Genomic DNA, 19,117 nt, shown 5'->3' on the forward strand with positions numbered 1-19,117 from the left:
TTACGTGAAATTGCATACACGGGTATGTATCAATAGGAGTTAGAATTAGGAGAAGAACAAAACGGGGAGCTTAAACAGATGAGACAGCAGATTTAATTTTATCCACGTACTTATACGAAAGTTACTTGTCACAGCCCTGAGCGTCCGCCGCTTGCCCGACTAGCGGGTTCGCGGCGTGCGGCATTGAGTTGCACGTCGTTGCCCGACTAGCGAGTACTGTCGGTTTCTGGGGTATTATTTGAAATTTTGCCTGGTCGCGAAAGTGTTAACTAATGCTGACTATACATTAGGTACCAACCAAATTCCAAATATGGAAAAGAAGGGTTCCAAAGACCTCCGATTTTATTATACTTACCTATTTTATTTCACAGCTTTACACCCCGAATGACTACGCTACGTAGTAATATTTATACCAGGCTTTATAACTGTAATGATTTGGTAATATGTGATTAGTCCACTTACAATTTGGTATTCTCACAAGTGACCCGTGCATTGCATGTGGCTCCTGCAAAACATTTTATATATGCAATATGCACCTACATTAGGGTGGTTCACGTTTGTATGGGAAAAATTCAAACTCTAGTTAGAAGAAGCGGCACCCCCTCATTTTGTTACACTTGTTATGTTGACAAAATACGCCAAGTTTTGTAATCTTATCTCAACTACAAGGGGGTGCTCAAACACTTTAAAATTGTTCAAAGTTGTATGAAATCCAAAAAAATCATGTTATAATTTTTTAGATTTTTATGTAAGTAGTGGTTTTCACATTATTTGAAAGTGTGATTTAAAAGTTATTAAGTAAAAAAATATTTTTATTTCTATTTTTTATGATTTTTTTAGGTGAAATTCAAAAAATATTACTTTTGAAAAAATATAAAAAATAGAAATAAAAATGTTTTTCTACTTAAAAACATATAAATCACATGTGCAAATAGTGTGAAACCAGATACTTAAATAAAATTCTGAATAATAAATACTTTTTTTTTGGTATTCATTCATACAACTTTGAAAATTTTCAAAGTGGTTGAGCACCCCCTTGTAGTTGAGATAAAATTACGAAACTTGGTGTATTTTATCAGCATAATAAGTGTAACAAAATAAGGGGGTGCCCCGTAGGAAAATAAAAAAAAATGTTTTTTGGGCCACCCTAACCTACATACCTACTCGTATCTAATACAGGCAGCATCAAGCATCAATAGTACGAGTATTAACGGATTGGATCACTTTTTCAAATAGATATAGGTACATATATCTTTACCTATAAAGTTCGCGTTCAAATATATCTGCCATAATCTTAATTTGTTCTTCATTATAGAGATATCATTTTAGGGTTCCGTAATCAACTAGGAAATCTTATAGTTTCGCCATGCCCGTCTGTCTGTCCGTCCGCGGCTTTGCTTTGTTATCGGTAGTGCTAAAAGGTACAATTTGGCAGGGATAGGTACATAAATCATACATGGCGATAGAACGGTGGAATAAAAACTAAAAAAAAAGTTTTTCGGGTGCCTCCCAAACAAAATGTTTTTTTTTCCCTTTACCCTAATGGTGGAGGATATCGTTAGATAGGATTTTCAAAACGAATAAAGGCCTTCAACGACCATTTTTTGATAATATCAATATATTCGGAAATAATCGCTCAGAAAAAAATGTGTGCCCCCCTGTCCCTGTCTCCAACTAAAAAAAAATGAAAAATCGTTAAAATAAAGCTATTCAAATATAAAAATAAAGATAAAATCGTAGACCAATACAATCTCAGGTATAATTACGTCTACATACCTAATCATATAGTTATAATACTAATATTCTGAACGACTACCCCTATTCTGAAAATGGTTTCCTATCCCGCTCTATTTCTTATAAAAACAGCGAACAAAGTGAGAGGCCATACGATAAATACCGTTTCTACTAGGGGGGGTAAAATGAAATGTGGGCGTCGAGGCAACAAATGGGCGGGGCTCACCCTCTCGGAGTAGCTTTAGGCCCTCCCTTCAAAAGCACTCCGGCCTCACTGCGGCTCGTATGTCCACAGTCCGCTGTTCGCATTCAATTAATTGACAAACGGAAGTTAAAACTATTTGTTAACAGAAATAGTACTAATCATAAAGTCTTCAGAACTTTTAGAGACTCATTGTTGTTTGTGATGGTATTAAGGTGAAAAGAAAAACTGAGTGAGGGTGCAGTGGCCGGTGTAAGTAGAGAGCGATGTTTAACATGGACGGTATAAGCGGCAACCACCGCTGCCTGCCTGTGGAGAGCAGCAGTGTTGTCCCCGTAAGTCTGGGCGGGTCACCCACCTCCGCGAATGGCTCAGATTTGTTCCTTTACGATGATTCCTCCATGTCGGATGGCAGTCTATACGCGAGCGACCAAGAGAACCTGTCTATACCAAGAAAACGGTAAGTCCAAACAATCATTACAATTTTTACACTTAGTTATAAATCTTGTAATAATTAGTAACAAGCCAAACGCTAGGCGATTTGTTAATATTGAAAATTGTATATATGTACCTACATATTTATGTACTTGACCAACGTAAAATGAACACTTACTTACCTACTCGAAGTATTGATTTCAACACAGCACTGCTATTGCGCACCATGTTTTTACGTACTTTGCTCAAGCCTGAAAAGTAAGGTATTTTCTGGTTTCTGACGTGAATAAGAGAACAAATGAGACTATCATACCCAATTTGAGATTAAAGTAAAAGTTTGGATAAGCACATTCGAATCGATATTTTTTTTGTCATAGAAAAAGACTTTAAGTATTGCTTTATTGATAAACTTGTTAAAAACTATCTAGACTTCTAGAGACTAACATTACACTCAACCTGTGCACATCTTGTAAACTCGCATTGCAAGTCCATGGAGATTATACCTATTCTATCATAATAAAATGGAGCAGTTATATACACCGTGTGTTTTCTTTATTTACGGTAATTTCAAGGGTGCATTACTGTAGGTACTTAAATTTAGTAATTTTCTCAAAGACACTACCTTAACTCCATTTCGGAGATAATCAATAATAAAATTTTATCTGATAAGGCCCCCGCGAGCCTTAGGGCCTGCTTACATATTGAGTGTTTAGTACATTTTATACCGAGAAAAACAAATGACACAAACAAATAAATATTATAAATTTTTACGATTTGGCAGCATTTGTTTAATAATTACCTACCTACTAGTAAGGTCTAAAACATGTATAAAATCTCTTAGACTGTATATACAGTAGTTCAAAAAGTCGGTGGAGAGAAAAGCTTTTATAGGTAGGTATAGGTAAATAAAAACTTAATATTTCAATATTTTATGCCTATACATACATGTATTTAGTAATTACCTTAGTCATTGAAGAGAGGAGAGAGTTTATGCGTCAGTATAAGTAATAATAATAAATAAATAAATAATAAAAAATAATAAATCTTTATTTCCAAAAATACAAATTACAGAGTGAGGCAGAGGTCGCCGCACTAGGCTTCGCCTGTATCGCGGGGTACCAGGATTACATTAAACAACAGAATTATTGTTACAAACAAAGTCCAGCTTATGGCAAAATAAACTTATTATAACATAACTAACAATCATATCAACACAATAAAGGTTGATAAAGGTATAGTACTTGTATATAACATTAATAAGCTAAAGTACATTATCTAACATAGCTTCTGTCTCGGCATAACTAAGAGAACTTAGGAATTTAAATAGTAGTTTTTTTGCTTCTATAGTGGTGCTAGATCTAAGGTTACACTGTTTAAGAATGGAATTGTAAGTTGTGACTCTAATGCGATCTCCAAAACGTTTTCCAAAGGCGGAACGTACTTCGGGAATTGGTAGATTGAAAATGCGTTTTTTAACTAAGATATTATATGAGGGCAATGTTTTAGAGGTTTTGTGTGTGTATAAACAGATTTTGTGTAAGAATAGCTGTCGGACGGTTAAAACTTGAGCTTGGGCGTAAAGATCAGAGGTTGGAAACCGATAGGATTTTTTGAGCATCACCTTTAGTACAGAGCATTGGGCCCTTTCGATTTCCAACATACAAGTCTTTGCTGCACTGCCCCAAACTGAAATACAGTAACTGATCACAGACTGACAAAGCGCAATGTAAATCATTTTTAATAGTGATTCATCTGCAGAATTACGGATTTTGAATTGAATATATATATTGACTTTCTAATTCTTCCGGAGAGATTATGAATATGGTGTTTAAAGTTCAGCTTATCGTCAACTAATAGACCAAGATATTTTATAACATTAGTTTTCTCAATAGAATTACAGTTGCAGGGGTTTAAGGGGAAGTCAGTACATGGGTGGATTTTATTGTAGGGTTGAAAGATGGTTGTGACGAGGCGGTTTTGTGAAAACAGAGAAACTTAGTCTTGTTGCAGTTCAGGGTCAGAAGATTGGCACGGAACCAGTTAGATGCAATTTGCATGCCCTTTTCTGTTGTGGTGACTGCGTCCTTCCAGCTTGTATCATTAAAAAGTATTACCGTATCGTCTGCATAACACAGAATTTCAGAATTTGGAATTTTGTGATTGAGGATGTCATTCATGTATATCGGTAGTAGGTAGGTATGTATACATGTACCTACCTACCTAAATAAATGTAACCTGAAATAGCATATAATTGATAATTCAAGCAAGCCAAACCTTAATAAGTTCTAACATTCAGGTGAACGTAATGGTATAAGTAAATGTGGCAGTGGTAAATTACGAGCGAGCTAAAGGCAATTTGTAAATTCGGCCCCAGCTTTTAGTTTAGTGTGTTTTCCAATGTTATACTCGTAATTGGCATCAAGTAGCTAACACGGAGCGAGTGTTGCAGGTCGGAGTACCGGCGGCACCATAAGCGGCGCTCGCGCTGCCCGCAGCAGCAGATCCAGCAGCGCCAGGCGGCCAACCTGCGCGAGCGCCGGCGTATGCAGTCCATCAACGACGCCTTCGAGGGCCTGCGCGCCCACATCCCCACCTTGCCGTACGAGAAGAGGCTCTCTAAAGTAGATACTCTAAAACTGGCTATAGGATACATCAGCTTCTTAGGGGAATTAGTAAGTAATGTTATGAAATATGTCCGTACGACGTACGATACCATTAAATTCATCTATGTAAGTTTATCGGCTCTTTCTGTAACATCAAGTTTCCCACTAACGGCCGAGCTAATCCAGTATTATGTGTTAATAATGCGGAGGACATTATTTCATTCAAAACACTAGACTGTGTTTGTGCGGATACAAGTTAAAATAGCTTTTGACTTGAAGATAATTTGCTGGTGATAATTGCCGCTGCTGCCTGCCGCAAGTGCGAACAAATATCTTTCATAAAATCAGAACCTAATATAATGAAACGAAATATTAACTCCCTTTATCTACATGTGTAGGTAATGGGTATGCAATTACAATCTGGATGATTCTTATAGATAAGGCTGGCTTATGTTATGATTTAAGTAGATGCGACATACATCGTTTATGTTAACTATAATTCTTTTTCATTACAGTAGATACTAGATGATAAGTCAAACTAACTCGGAAAGCGTTAATTGGGATGTTTACCAATGTATATATTTCCTATTTAACTCCGGATATGAAATGACTTTGAGAGTCCGTATATATCACTGGCCGACGGGCCAATAGGGATGTTCCTGTTGGTATTTAATAATAGTACATTGTGAAACGGGTATAAGTGAAATTTTGGAGACGAAGGTTTTTATTCCCGACAGACGCAGGCTGGGGGGAATTAAAGATCCGAGTTTGCAATTTTCTTACCCCCGGAGTAACACACAATGTTTTTCATCATGCGAAGAAAAACTAAATTTTAAGCGATATTTCGCTCAAGTTTGATGAAAAATAAATTACTTCACACCATGCACGAAATAAAGCACCAAATAATTATTAGAAAAACGTAGGCAGCTGTTATGTTTTGACAAAACTTATATTAATAAATCGGATGGAATTAAATAAAGTAGGTGTCTGGACGTGACTTTGTGCAGGTTTCAGTATAAATTCCATAGTGGCTAATCGTTTTGACACTTTTGACAGTTCGAAAAAACCGGGCAAGTGCGAGTCGGACTCGCGCACGAAGGGTTCCGTACCATAATGCAAAAAACGGCAAAAAAAACGGTCACCCATCCAAGTAGGTACTGACCCCGCCCGACGTTGTTTAACTTCGGTCAAAAATCACGTTTGTTGTATGGGAGCCCCACTCAAATCTTTATTTTATTCTGTTTTTAGTATTTGTTGTTATAGCGGCAACATAAATACATCATCTGTGAAAATTTCAACTGTCTAGCTATCACGATTCGTGAGATGCAGCCTGGTGACAGACGGACGGACGGACGGACAGCGGAGTCTTAGTAATAGGGTCCCGTTTTACCCTTTGGGTACGGAACCCTAAAAAAGAGACTGATTTGACTAGGTAGTAGGAAAAGTACCCTATTGCTATGCAATGCACGGCCTGAGTCCTAACGATTGGTACCTACCTACATTTCTTTTGCAGGTACGAGCAGATCGCAACTCTCCTAGTCACATGTTAACTGGCTCGGGCAAGAAACATGATAATGAAGAACGGAAAAAAGTGGTAATACGCGGTAAGTACCCTCCTAGATACCTATTACTCCTTCCCTTCTCGAATTCGCAGTTACAAGCTTACCACTCAGATAGACCGTAAGGAAGTTGTATGAAATATTTTTAAAAACTCGGGCGGTAAAAATGGTTACTCGATACTTTCTTAAAGTTCGCAAGACAGGAAATCAAATTACACAAGGTTTCCTGTACCTATTTAAAATAAGATATTAAGTAATTAAATTAATTATTTCGGCAAATCGTTTTGACAGTTCTAAAAAAAAACTGATTTGACCAGTAGGAAAGTATTCGATCTGTTAGGTATATTTTTCTTAAAAAGTTTTGACAATAGTAGATTGTGTCACAACTACTTATCTATCACAAGGGAGCAAATTTTACGGCGAGGACGTATATTGAATCCTGAACAAGGTGAAGGATTCTAAATTAGAATCCCGAGCGTAGTGAGGGTTTCAAGTGTTAACGCCCATGGTGGAAATTATTTTGCTACCAATGTGATATACACTGCTTTTCACATCAGCACATCACCTATGAGAAAATAATCTTCATGTTCATGTTCATGTTCCTGTTAAAAAAAATTGTGTCCTAGAACAGAAAAGTGGCACTTTGATCCCTCCTAGCAGAGAAGAAAAAGCCCATTTACGAATATTAGCTGATGTGAAAATCAATATTGCATTTAGTCATGTCATGTTTTGACGTATTATGTATAGGTACTTTCTATCTTAAGTTTACTTCGATGTCAATTGTGAATCCATAAAAAATGATGCGTGCACTCATGTGGCAAGTGGTGTGTTTTCGGGACGACCGTGCCAGGCGACCCCTGCACTTTGCCCCTCAATTTGTCCGTGCACCTTTCTGAGATCGATACCCCGCTTTGGAGCTATAAACTAATGCTTTATGTTACCTCTGCTGCTGCTATGTCTGCTAGGTAGGTATTATACCTGTCGCATCGAATGATAATAGTCCCAATTGACAGTTTCTTTTTATATCGAGTAGCTGTCATGTGAAATGTTTGAAGATGTTTTTTGAAAGTATAGCACACTATCTACGAAGCGAATAAATATAGTTCTCTCGACGCACACTACGAATTTGTAGCCTTTGGCACACACTACACACACTACACAGACACTAGGTCCGTGGGGTAGGGGGGCTCGGGGGCTCCACAAGGCGATCAGCAAACGCTTAAGGCAGGCCACAGGTGATCCTCGCGCAGGCAGCCATTGGCCATAGCAATCCAGCGCGGGAACGCTGCCTGCGTGATGGGCACCTTACCAAGGGCGCAATATTTTCATAGGTATTTTTAATTTTTTAGCTTTAGTTATTAGTTGTAGTTAATTATAGTTTTATATTCATTTTATAACACTTAATAAATTAGTTAATTTCCCCTATCTACGAGTAATTTATTTAGGAATATAACATTTACAATTGTTTTTACGTAGCAATACTATAAAGGTTCCTAATTGACTATGGAACCCAAAACCAAGGTATTACCTATTTCGGGACCTTCGTCAATTTTATCTGCTAAAATCATATCATGTTATTTAGTTATTGTCTTATAGTGCTTCTCGCGCGCACCAATACACGTACGTACAAGGGCGAGAGAAATTCTGATATCAGTGTACGTTCGAATTGGATGAGCCTCGGAAGTAATTGCGTGTGCATTATCACGTTATCATCGCGATCGATTGGTCCAGGTGGTGGCGGCGCGCGGTTCCCACGGCCACGCAAGCGCATCCCGCCCGTCGCGTGATGCGCACCCAGTCCCGCCCGCCTGACGCTCCATGATCTCACGCGATGTCATCCAATTCGTTGCAGATTCTTTGCGGGGGTGAATGTGGGAGTTGTAATATGTCAGGAAATTTAACTAAAAATCCGTACTCGTTTTACCTGCGTCAAATATGAAATTTTATATTTTAGTTTTATCATTAGGTATCATTATTCTTACCTCAATATGAAAATTGTAAATGAGTTAAGTACCTACCTATTTAAAAAAAACATGTGATATATAGTCGGGTTATATACAGAGTAATTAGGTTCTAACTAAATTAAATTAGGCTATAGATTCTAATTTTATGATTGTACCCTTAACCGCGTAAAGAGGTAGATACACCTTTTATACTTAACTCATTTATACTTAATACTTAACTAGCGACAGTAGCAACCCGCCCCCACTTCGCACGGGTAACACAAAACCTTAACGAATTATACAACTAAACCTTTCTCAAGAGTCACTCGATTGATAGGTGGAAACCGCATGAAAATCCGTACAGTAGTTTTTGAGTTTATCGCGAACATAGATACACAAACAGACAGACGCGGCGGGCGACTTTGATTTAAGTATACAGTTTTATAAGGTGTAGTGATAAGAACACAATACTTACCGATGACAGCTTTTGTTTTTAAATCTGTGTATAAGTAGGTAAAAAAAATATGCAAGCCCCTGAAGCCCCTCTTGCATGTTTGAGTAAAGTGTTCGAAGAGACAAATTCCATTTTTGTACCTACATAATAAGCATACCTATAAGGTCACTGTGGCGAAGTCCGGCATACTTTTTTTTTTACTTTGGAGTGATCTAGTTCCGTTAATTATTCACCTATGTTACTGCTTGTAATCGCATACGATGAAGAATTTAATAAATAATAGTTTAGCCTTAGTGACAGATCATTTCAAGCACAAATTAAGCAAAAACAATGGCATTTTTTAAATTTCGGCGAGTATGATATCAGCCAATCTATGGGTGCGTATATGTTCGCCAATCAAGCCAATGAAAAGTGTATTTTAAACTTGTTAATATAGGTACGGTTCAGATTCGAAATATACTACCAAAATGGGGTGGTAAACCTTTTTTGGCAAATACTTAAACATAATATTTTTTGTTGATTTCCGAAATAAAAGATCAATAGTAATTTTAAAATGAATTTTAATCGTTTATTTTAATTTACTGAGATAAAAATTTAACAAAGTAACATCATGCGCAAAGTCAGGAGGTTTTTTTGATACCTTATCAAATCGATATAATATTAAAGTCGCAAAAACAGTTGGTAATCTCGGATTTAACGAAAGTCGAAAGAAAGAATATGACGGACTTGCCTTGAACATAATAGACGGACTTTCCGACTTAGTCAAATTTTAATATGATAAATTGTGGAACGTATAATTACAAAACTAAGCTAATTTCTGATAATTTAAAAATAGAATAAAGACAACTGGTTCTTATGCTACCTATGTAGTTACTTTCTGATGCACAATGTATTCAAAAACTATTTTTAACAATTTTTTTTCAAATGGCTGTCGCACTATGACTTCGAGTTCAAAACACGAAATGGCGGATTGCTCTGAAGTTGGTTACACAGCGCCATCTGTTTTACAGTGACGGAACTAGCGCGAAAAACTGGTTAATCGACTGGACTCCAAAGTCGCATACGCCTTCAAATTCAAAAGTTATAACGAGTTGACGGACTTGCCTTGTAGACGGACTTGCCCACAGTGACCTTATTGTGTATTTGCTTATATTTCAAGTTTGATTATTCCCGACCACTTATGATTGTCCACTCCCGACCACTTATGATAATAAGATGTATAATTATAGAGTTGGACCGAGAGAAACCCTACACTGAGCATGGCCCGACATGCTCTTGGCCGATTTATTTATAACAATCGGTCCATGTGCACATTAGGCTCCTAAAAGTGTAAACAAGGGAGACATACGTGTTTGACGACAATCACCGGAGCAAATTGAAAGACCCTTCATAAACTGTCAGGCGGGGTGTATTAGAAAACTATTAAGCACTCAAGCCCCCTTTTGCTATTATTATCTACGTATCGTATTTAGTTTTTTCTTCGCAAGTGTGATGAAAAACATTGTAACTCCGGGGGTAAGCATATTGTAAACTCGAGTCCTTAATTCCCGACAGCCGCAGGCTAATATAGGCTACATACGCTACCTCTATATTAGGTATCACTATCAGTATAGGGCACGACGCTTTCACTACTTTGTTAAAAACACATTGAACTGAATAGCATCTATACTTAGCAAGTTAGCACATTTTGCAATTTGCGCGACTGCGATATTAAGAAGAAAATATAGTCCCCATTCTCGACTTTGGATACCGACGTATTAAAAAATATTTTTACACGATTTGATGGAGTTATATTAATCATAGTCATGTTATGCCCCATCATTAGACTTTTATGGTTATATTTATTCTTGTTATAAAAGTTAAAGAGTTGCTCTTTTTCGCTTGTAACTCTTGGAATAAAATACACCTACAGTTAGTTGCATAATTGAGTCAATATCAGTACCTCAGTAAAATGTAAATAATTTGATGACAAACAAATTTGCCTGAAAAAGCTATACGCAGAATATCTACTTCTTAAGTGCCGCTACAAAACTTTATTACAAATGATATTCTTCCATATTATACATTTTTCTTAATAAAATTTCATACTGAAAATTGTAAAATTCGACCTAACTTATTTTTCTCATTTTTTATTTTTTTCTTAAACTCTAAATCATAATTAGATTCCAAAAAAAGTAAGAAAATGTTGCCACTTCAATAATTTGTTTGTAAAATAGTTTATTCCTTTTTATAAATAAATACGCTAAGATAATTTATTTATTGGTAATTTTACTCCTACGATTTAAAAAAGTACTTTTATTTACCTATTTTTACATAAATACAAGACGCGCTAGTAAAAAGTGGCAACATTGTCTTACTTTTTTTGGAATCTAATTTTTGGATTCGCGAGCCGCATGCCACTTGCGCCCGAGAGGCGCCTTGGCTATTTTGTATGTAATAGTGACAAACGACAATGTCTCATAAAGTCATAAATATTAACAAAGTACGGCCCGCGTCACCTCCGTTAACTACTATGTGGCCCTTGGCTGCTAAAACGTTGCCGACCGATGATTTAGAGTATAGGCATTCCCAATTCGGTATCTTATTTAGGGCCACTTGCACCATTCACTAACCCGGGGGTTAACCGGTTAAACCTGGAGTTACCATGGTTACCAGTACAATTTGACACCGGATTACCGGTTTAACCGGTTAATCCCGGGTTAGTGGGATGGTGCAAGTGGCACTTAAAGTAAGGAATTCTATGCCCATTGTAATAGTTATTAATCATTTCAGTCCGGCTTATTTTTGTATTTAGAACAGTTACTGGCGATCCGGTGCAAAACTGAGTCAAGGTCAAGGCAAATAGCCTAACTTTGTTGTTAGTTAAATTTTGGATTGATCTTCATTCTGGGATAACTATAATAATAATATGTTCGATATAATATTAAGAGGGTTATATACAACATTATAAAGAGCATATAATGTAGGTACTATTTTAACTAATTACCTTACATGGACGTGTCAAAGAAAAATATAAATTTTAGTCTGATTTAAAAAAAGGAAGTTTAACAGTTTTTCCTTCAAAATATAGGATGAACGAAAAAATCAAGATTGTGAATGCAATTAATAGGAATCAGTTTCACATGTGGATAGATTGTGGTGTGGTGTGGCAAGCTGACACCAAGACAAACATATGTCACCAAAGTTTTATATTTTTCTGTTGATTTATCAGACTAATCTTCATTTAACGACATCGGTGCAAAACTGATTCAGTACTAAATAGTATCTAATGGATAAAATTATTATTTTTATCTGCAATAACATAATGGTTCAGTCAGTTTATCAGTGTTGTAAACCATTAATAATAAAATAGTAACTGAATAGAGTCAGACCAAGAATAGTCTGCAGCGGATTTGATAGCCCACGCAGTGCAAGTGTTATTTTAAACGTCAAACTTGTATGAATTTATAACGTATAAATGACACTTGCACTGCGTGGGCTATCAAATCCGCTGCAGACTTTTTATGGGCTGACTCTAACAGGCCTTTTGTGAAATAATGAAAGAAGCATGTCAAAGTGATGCACATTGACTCAGTTACGCTAATAAGTTAATAACTGTAGGTATGTATATAACATGTTGGTATGTATGTATGTAAGTACCCTATTTTAAAACAATTTTATTATTAGGAATATTAGAAAGCAACACGTAATCTATTTTTCAATTAGAGGTAGTAAAACCCTATCAAAACAGAGAGGAGATTATGATGCACGTGCGTCATGCAGCCCCGTCGGCAGTCGGGTGCCGGCGCCGCCGGGCGTGGCTAGTGCGAAGTGCTAGAATAGTAAATTGTTCAACGAGGGGGGTAAGCGAGATTTTGTAGACGAGGTCTATAATTCCCGACAGCCGGCAGGCTTTCGTTTGTATTGTACTTACGACGAACACGACACCGTGTTTACTTACTTACATAGGATGTTTGTATGGCGATACTACCAAGTTTCAAAAATGTAGGTATCTTAGAAAAATCTGTTTTTTTTTGTTCCTATTTGTATGGAAAAAAGTTCGTAGGTACAGTCACCTGCAATAATATGTTACACGATTTTATTCGTAGAGCCTTAAGAGCGTCAAAGAATTAAAAGATTCAGATTCAACGAATTTATTTGCATAAGTAGAACACAGTTATGAGGTGTTACAAAATAAAAGAAATTAATCCGTGCATTCAGTCAGCGGGCTCGGAACCGATATTTTTTTTAAACCCCGAAATAGCCCAAACTTTTGAATTATTTTATGCTCTTTACATAGGACTGAATCATATATTTAGGTAACAACTTTGTATTATTAGATTGTCCGATTAAAGATGAAATAATAAACCAAAGAACGAAAAAGAACGTGATAATACCGGTATTTTTGTATGGATCAAATACCGGTTTCCGACCCCTGGCCGCGTAGCCAAGATGCCAATCGCTTACGCTCCGTAGCGATCGAAACGCAACTGTCACTGTCACACTAATATGGAAGAGTGATAGAGAGACATAATGCTTTTCGTTGTCGAAGCGATAGCGATTGTAACCTTGGCTAGGCCGGCTGGTCAGCACGCAGGCGTAAAAATATTGTAAAAACAGGCAATATTTACAAAAGCATAAAATAATATAAATATAGCAAAAAATAGAATAACCGATGTCAAGGCTATAATATAATACTTAAGATACAATTTAGAATTTAACAATAGAGTACCAAGTTATGAATGTCAATTAATAAACAGAATTACAAATTACATCACATATTTTTGCCGCCTTCGAAAAGTAACATATTATTGCAGGTGACTTATCTTTATCTATCTTTATTGCAGGTGACAGTACCTAAGTAGAAATAATACAAGTTGCAGATATGATAAAATAGGTGACCCAGTGACTAGAGTGTATAGCTCTAGCGCACATCCTAAACCATACAGTAACTTACTTAACATTATAATATAACATACTTACGCCTTAAACAGTTATTTTTTCACATATAATTTGTTGCGAATAAAATGAGATTGATGCATCAAGGCGGTTTGTTTACAGAGACCTACCCCGAAACGCAAAAATTTTCATTTCGTTATCTGTTTATCTATCGGTCGAATATGAAAGAGTGGTAGAGAGGCACAATTTTCGTAGTAGACCCTCTGAAAGTGCTAGTGGCTCCCCCTACGCAGAGTTTTGAGTAATAATTCCCTATTATGCTAAAATTCCCTATTAGTATGCTCAATTGCTCATATCAAACCTGTTTGGTATTTTGTTTACTACCAACTGCCATTACTTTTTAACAACACAAGTAAAGAACAAAATTGACATTTTGACACACGTGAAATTGTATACGGATAGATTTTTCATATTACTTACTAAAAATCCTTTTTAAAATTTATTTAGCAAAATGCCTATTAAATTATTGTTAGCCCGTCAAGTATTTGATTCTACTGGTATCCCGACAGTGGAGGTGGACTTGGTGAGCGAACTTGGACTGTTCCGTATCGGAGTGCCAAACACTGACTCTAAAAAAATCGCCGAAGCAGTTCAGCTCCGTGATTACAATCCTGCCGAGTATCGAGGGATGGGCGTCAAGGCTGCAGTTAAAAATATAAATAACATTATTGCTCCTGAACTCATAAAGCAAAATCTTGAAGTCATAAATCAAAAGGAAATCGATGATTTTATGATTGCTCTGGATGGAACGGAAAACAGATCACGATTAGGTGCGAACGCCATCATGGCCGTATCATTGGTGGTGGCGAGAGCCGGGGCGGCCAAGAAAGGAATTCCTATTTACAGACACATCTCGGATTTGTCTGGCACAAACACCATAATACTTCCTGTACCACATATAACCATTCTGACAGGCGGGATCCTCTCTACGAATGGACTACCATTTCAAGAGTATTGCGTGATGCCTACCGGTGCCACAAATTTTTCGGATGCAATGAGAATGGGGACTGATATATATCACTACGTCAAGCAGGTTGTGAAAGAAAAGTATGGCATTTTAGCTACTTATGCGGCTGATAACGGAGGCATATCGATTCCTTTTGAAGGGCACCGCGATGCTCTCGTCTTCCTCACTGACGTCATAAAGCAGTGCGGTTTTATGGGTAAAGTAGAAATCTCCATCAATGCGGCAGCCAATGACTTTTACAAAGATGGTTCGTACGATTTAGAGTTTAAAAATCCTCTTTCCAACCCACAAGGGTATATGTCATCAGACAAACTTACGGAGATATATTTAGACAACATAAAAGAGTTTCCCGTATGCTCCTTCGAAGATCCATTTGAATCCGACGACTGGGCCGCTTGGTCCAATATGACTAATCGGACGCAAGCACAAGTTTGTGGAAACGATTTAACCCAAACAAGCTTAAGGAGAATCGGATTAGCAGTGGAGAAAAAAGCTAGCAACTCTATAGCTTTGCGTCTGAATCAGGCGGGAACATTGACGGAGGTCATAGAAGCTTACAAGCTAGCAAAAGCGAATGGGATGGGGTGTTGTGTGCTGGACCGCCTGGGCGATACCGAAGACCTGTTCCTAGCCGACTTGGTGGTCGGCCTATCATGCGGCCAGATCAAGTGCGGGGGACCGACGCGCGGAGAGCGTATCAGCAAATACAACCAAATATTGAGGATTGAGGAAGAACTTGGGGCATTGGCTAAATATGCTGGCAAAAATTTCAGAGGCCAGTAATAATGAAATTTCTCACAATTATATCGTGTAATACTCTCAAACTAACTACCTAACTAAATTGATGTATTCTCTTACATTTTATTTAATTAAAAGATACAAGATACATTATACTTCTTTGTTTTCTACGACTTAATAATTTATAGTCTACCGAATCGTGATAACTATTGAAAATTATAGCACATTTAAAAAACCGGACAAGTGTGAGTCGGACTCGCCCACCGAGGGCTCCGTACATTTTAGTACATATTTGTTGTTATAGCGGCAACAGTAATACATAATCTGTGAAAATTTCAACTGTCTAGCAATCAGGGTTCATGAGATACAGCCTGGTGACAGGCAGCCGGACGGACAGACAGACAGACGGGCAGTGGAGTCTTAGTAATAGGGTCCCGTTTTTACCCTTTGGGTACGGAACCCTAAAAAGAGGATAGTGTCACCTTAGAAAGCTACCTAATTTTACAGAACGAGCTACTTAATTCCTGCCTGCTAGGAAGTTAATGAACGCTTACCTAAATCTTAAAGCGCACTTATGTAATTATTTCACGCAGAAGTCCGACAGATGATGTCTTCATTAAATTAGATACTGCGTTCGTTTGTTATCGCATTGTTTCTTGGCTCACGTTTCTGCATTTTTTTAATAGATAAAATACGCATAATATTTTTCACTGACGTTATCTTTTTCAAAATAATTAATCGGTTGTAGATGCAGGTAGAGTTGACCAAGACAAGACAAGCGTAACGATTTTGATAGCACACGCAGTGCAAGTGTTATTAATACGTCATAATTTCATTGAAGTTTGACGTTTAAACTAACACTTGCACTGCGTGTGCTATCAAAATCGTTGCAGTCTTAGTCTTAACTCTATTAGTTTCTTGAATTGTGGTTTGCTCAAATATGCATAATATTATTAATATATGTATGAATAATCACCCGAGTAGCATACGCGGCAACCGGACTAATAGCCGGAAACACTCATTATGTCCATTGTGAGATCGCCTAAACTGTTATTAATGCACTTGTCCAACTTTTCAAATAGGGTGAAGGGTGGTTCCCAAATATGTCGATACCGTGGGTACCTAATGTGGTACGTAATTTACGCAATTTACGAGACTAGTAGAAATAGCATAAAAGATAATTTTCTAATGTACCAACTAGCAACGGAAAAAGTACAAAGGTTGAAATATATTGATAGGTAGGTAGGTACATAGATTAATAGTGTGTCTTCACTTCTCATGTCAAAAGATACCGGTTTGTGCTGTGGGTACGACCACTTCGACCACACCTTTGAGCATTCATAAAACTCCAATTTCAAGACGGTAAGAAGGGTGACATTAGTCATTATCAACATTGTTCAAATATTAATTGTTGTAACAATCGACACAGGTCAAACCCTATCAGCGATATCGTCGAGGGGGCTAAGTTGGAAACATAACTGCGCGCACGTGCGCGACCCTCACATTACACCCCACGAATAAAAGAATAACACTACGGTATTATACCACATTCGCGAATACTTAGTTTGGATTGTCCTCGGGGGCCACTCTGCGCTCTCCTCGCCTAAATAATTGTAGATAAATAAACCTTAAATATACTTACTCACGTTAGGAACACCCCAATTCGATTAAAAACACAATGAAAGAAAGGAGATTGGAGATTAGTTTTTTTACGGTTTCATTCATAAAGCTTTGTTTTGTTAATGAAAAGTTTGAGTTAACTTTTAATATTTATCGTTTTATTCTATATGTGATTACGATAATATTAGAATACGATCCTAAGGATTTCATTAAAGGAGCTATTAATTAAATTAGGTAATTTCCTATTGCGTTTGTTTTATTTCTTCCGATTAAAACAAAACTGGTCAAGTGCGAGTCATACTCGGCTCCGTACAAATTTATGTACCTATGCAATTAATTCTATTCCCGATCCTCTAATATACCTAACGCAAGTATAAACTGCACTGTACCGAGGGATAATAAACTATAACATTGCCGTTGGAAAACTATCCTTACAACATTGGACCGTAATAAAGAGACCTTTACTTGCTATAAGGCATAAACGGCCTATTCTTTAGATTACGTTGACTTAGAAGTTTTCACTATGCCATGTATATGATATTAATTTCAGCTTGGTACCTCTGCGCGTTCCTGAGAAAAAGGGTCTAGACCTTATTACTAGTTTTGTGGTCTAGACAGACGGATAACAGAATGACCCTAACCTATATATAAAATAACCGTTCTTGTGGAATAACATGAATGAAATAAAGGGTTCCCTTATTGCCGGCTGAAGTACGGAACCCTAAAACACAAACGAATTCGACCTAACTTCGATACAATGGGAATATGAGTTAAATAAGCCAAGTGTAATCAAAATGTATAAAATGCGCTTGTTTCAGGGAACAACTTTCAGTCGCATTCCCTGTCTTGGTCGCGGCGGGGCGAGCGACCGCCCGGCGGTCTGCTGCACGCCAAGATTTGGATCCCGGAGGACCCACGGACTCTAACCAAAACCAGCGACAAAGAAGAACTAAGATAGATCTCTATGCGATCAATAAGTACCTCGTACCTTAACTATCTAGAGCGAGTAGTAGCGATAGATATCTGCATTGATCTCATTATTAAACGTACGAGTAGGTATAATAAAGTAATAGGAAGCAACAGATGCAGTGCGCGCACAGTTGAAATTTAACTATCCAATAAAATGTATATACCAATATATTATGTACAGTCAGTAGCATAAGTAGCGGGTGTGGTAGTCAAAGAAAAATCTTTACAGACTACACAGAACCATTGACAATCTTAAATATACTTAGGTAAGGTCACTGTGGGTTAGTCCGTCTACAAGGCAAGTCCGTCAACACGTTATAACTTTTGAATTTGAAGGCGTATGCGACTTTGGAGTCCAGTTGATTAACCAGTTTTTCGCGCTAGTTCCGTCTCTGTAAAACAGATGGCGCTGTGACAACCAAGTTCAGAGCAATCCGATTTCGTGTTTTGAACTCGAAGTCATAGTGCGACAGCCGTTCGAAAAAAATTTGTTAAAAATAGTTTTTGAAAAGATTGTGCATCAGAAAGTAACTACGTAGGTAGCATAAGAACCAGCTGTCTTTATTCTATTTTTAAAATATCAGAAATTAGCTTAGTGTTGTAATTATACGTTCCACAATTTATCATATTAAAATTTGACTAAGTTGGAAAGTCCGTCTATTATGTTCAAGGCAAGTCCGTCATATGCCGGAGTTTCGTTAAATCAGAGATTACCAACTGTTTTTGCGATTTTAATATTATAACGATTTGATAAGGTATCAAAATATCCTCCAGACTTTGCGCATGATGTTACTTTATTAAATTTTGATCTCAGTATATTAAAAGAAAAGATTAAAATTCATTTTAAAATTACTATTGATCTTTTATTTCGGAAATCAAAAAAATAATTATGTTTAATTATTTGCAAAAAAGGTTTACCACCCCATTTTGGTAGTATATGCCGGACTTGCCTTTG

The 19,117-nt window shown here is 37.1% G+C and overlaps 1 protein-coding gene across 2 annotated transcripts; it reads left to right on the top strand.

Annotated features, from left to right (window-relative positions):
* Positions 1–1,973: 1,973 nt before the first annotated feature.
* Positions 1,974–18,260, top strand: LOC134804889 (enolase-like). 2 transcript variants are annotated; one of them, XM_063778200.1, is made up of 4 exons: positions 1,974–2,396; positions 4,821–5,043; positions 6,488–6,578; positions 14,342–15,724. In XM_063778200.1, the coding sequence occupies exons 1-4, from the start codon at positions 2,203–2,205 to the stop codon at positions 15,616–15,618; spliced, it is 1,785 nt and encodes a 594-aa protein (XP_063634270.1). In that variant the 5' UTR covers positions 1,974–2,202; the 3' UTR covers positions 15,619–15,724. The 2 variants fall into 2 exon arrangements, with proteins under 2 accessions (XP_063634270.1, XP_063634269.1); XM_063778199.1 differs by lacking the exon at positions 14,342–15,724 and adding an exon at positions 18,012–18,260 and having other exon boundaries at positions 2,180–2,396.
* Positions 18,261–19,117: the final 857 nt, after the last annotated feature.

The sequence above is a fragment of the Cydia splendana genome, chromosome Z (genome assembly GCF_910591565.1).
Source record: "Cydia splendana chromosome Z, ilCydSple1.2, whole genome shotgun sequence".
Classification (NCBI taxonomy): domain Eukaryota; kingdom Metazoa; phylum Arthropoda; class Insecta; order Lepidoptera; family Tortricidae; genus Cydia; species Cydia splendana.

Coding starts and splice junctions, on each gene's coding strand:
- LOC134804889 (XM_063778200.1), top strand. CDS start 2,203: ATGTTTAACATGGACGGTATAAGCGGCAACCACCGCTGCCTGCCTGTG. Junction 2,397..4,820: donor CTGTCTATACCAAGAAAACG/GTAAGTCCAAAC, acceptor CGAGTGTTGCAG/GTCGGAGTACCGGCGGCACC. Junction 5,044..6,487: donor TCAGCTTCTTAGGGGAATTA/GTAAGTAATGTT, acceptor TTTCTTTTGCAG/GTACGAGCAGATCGCAACTC.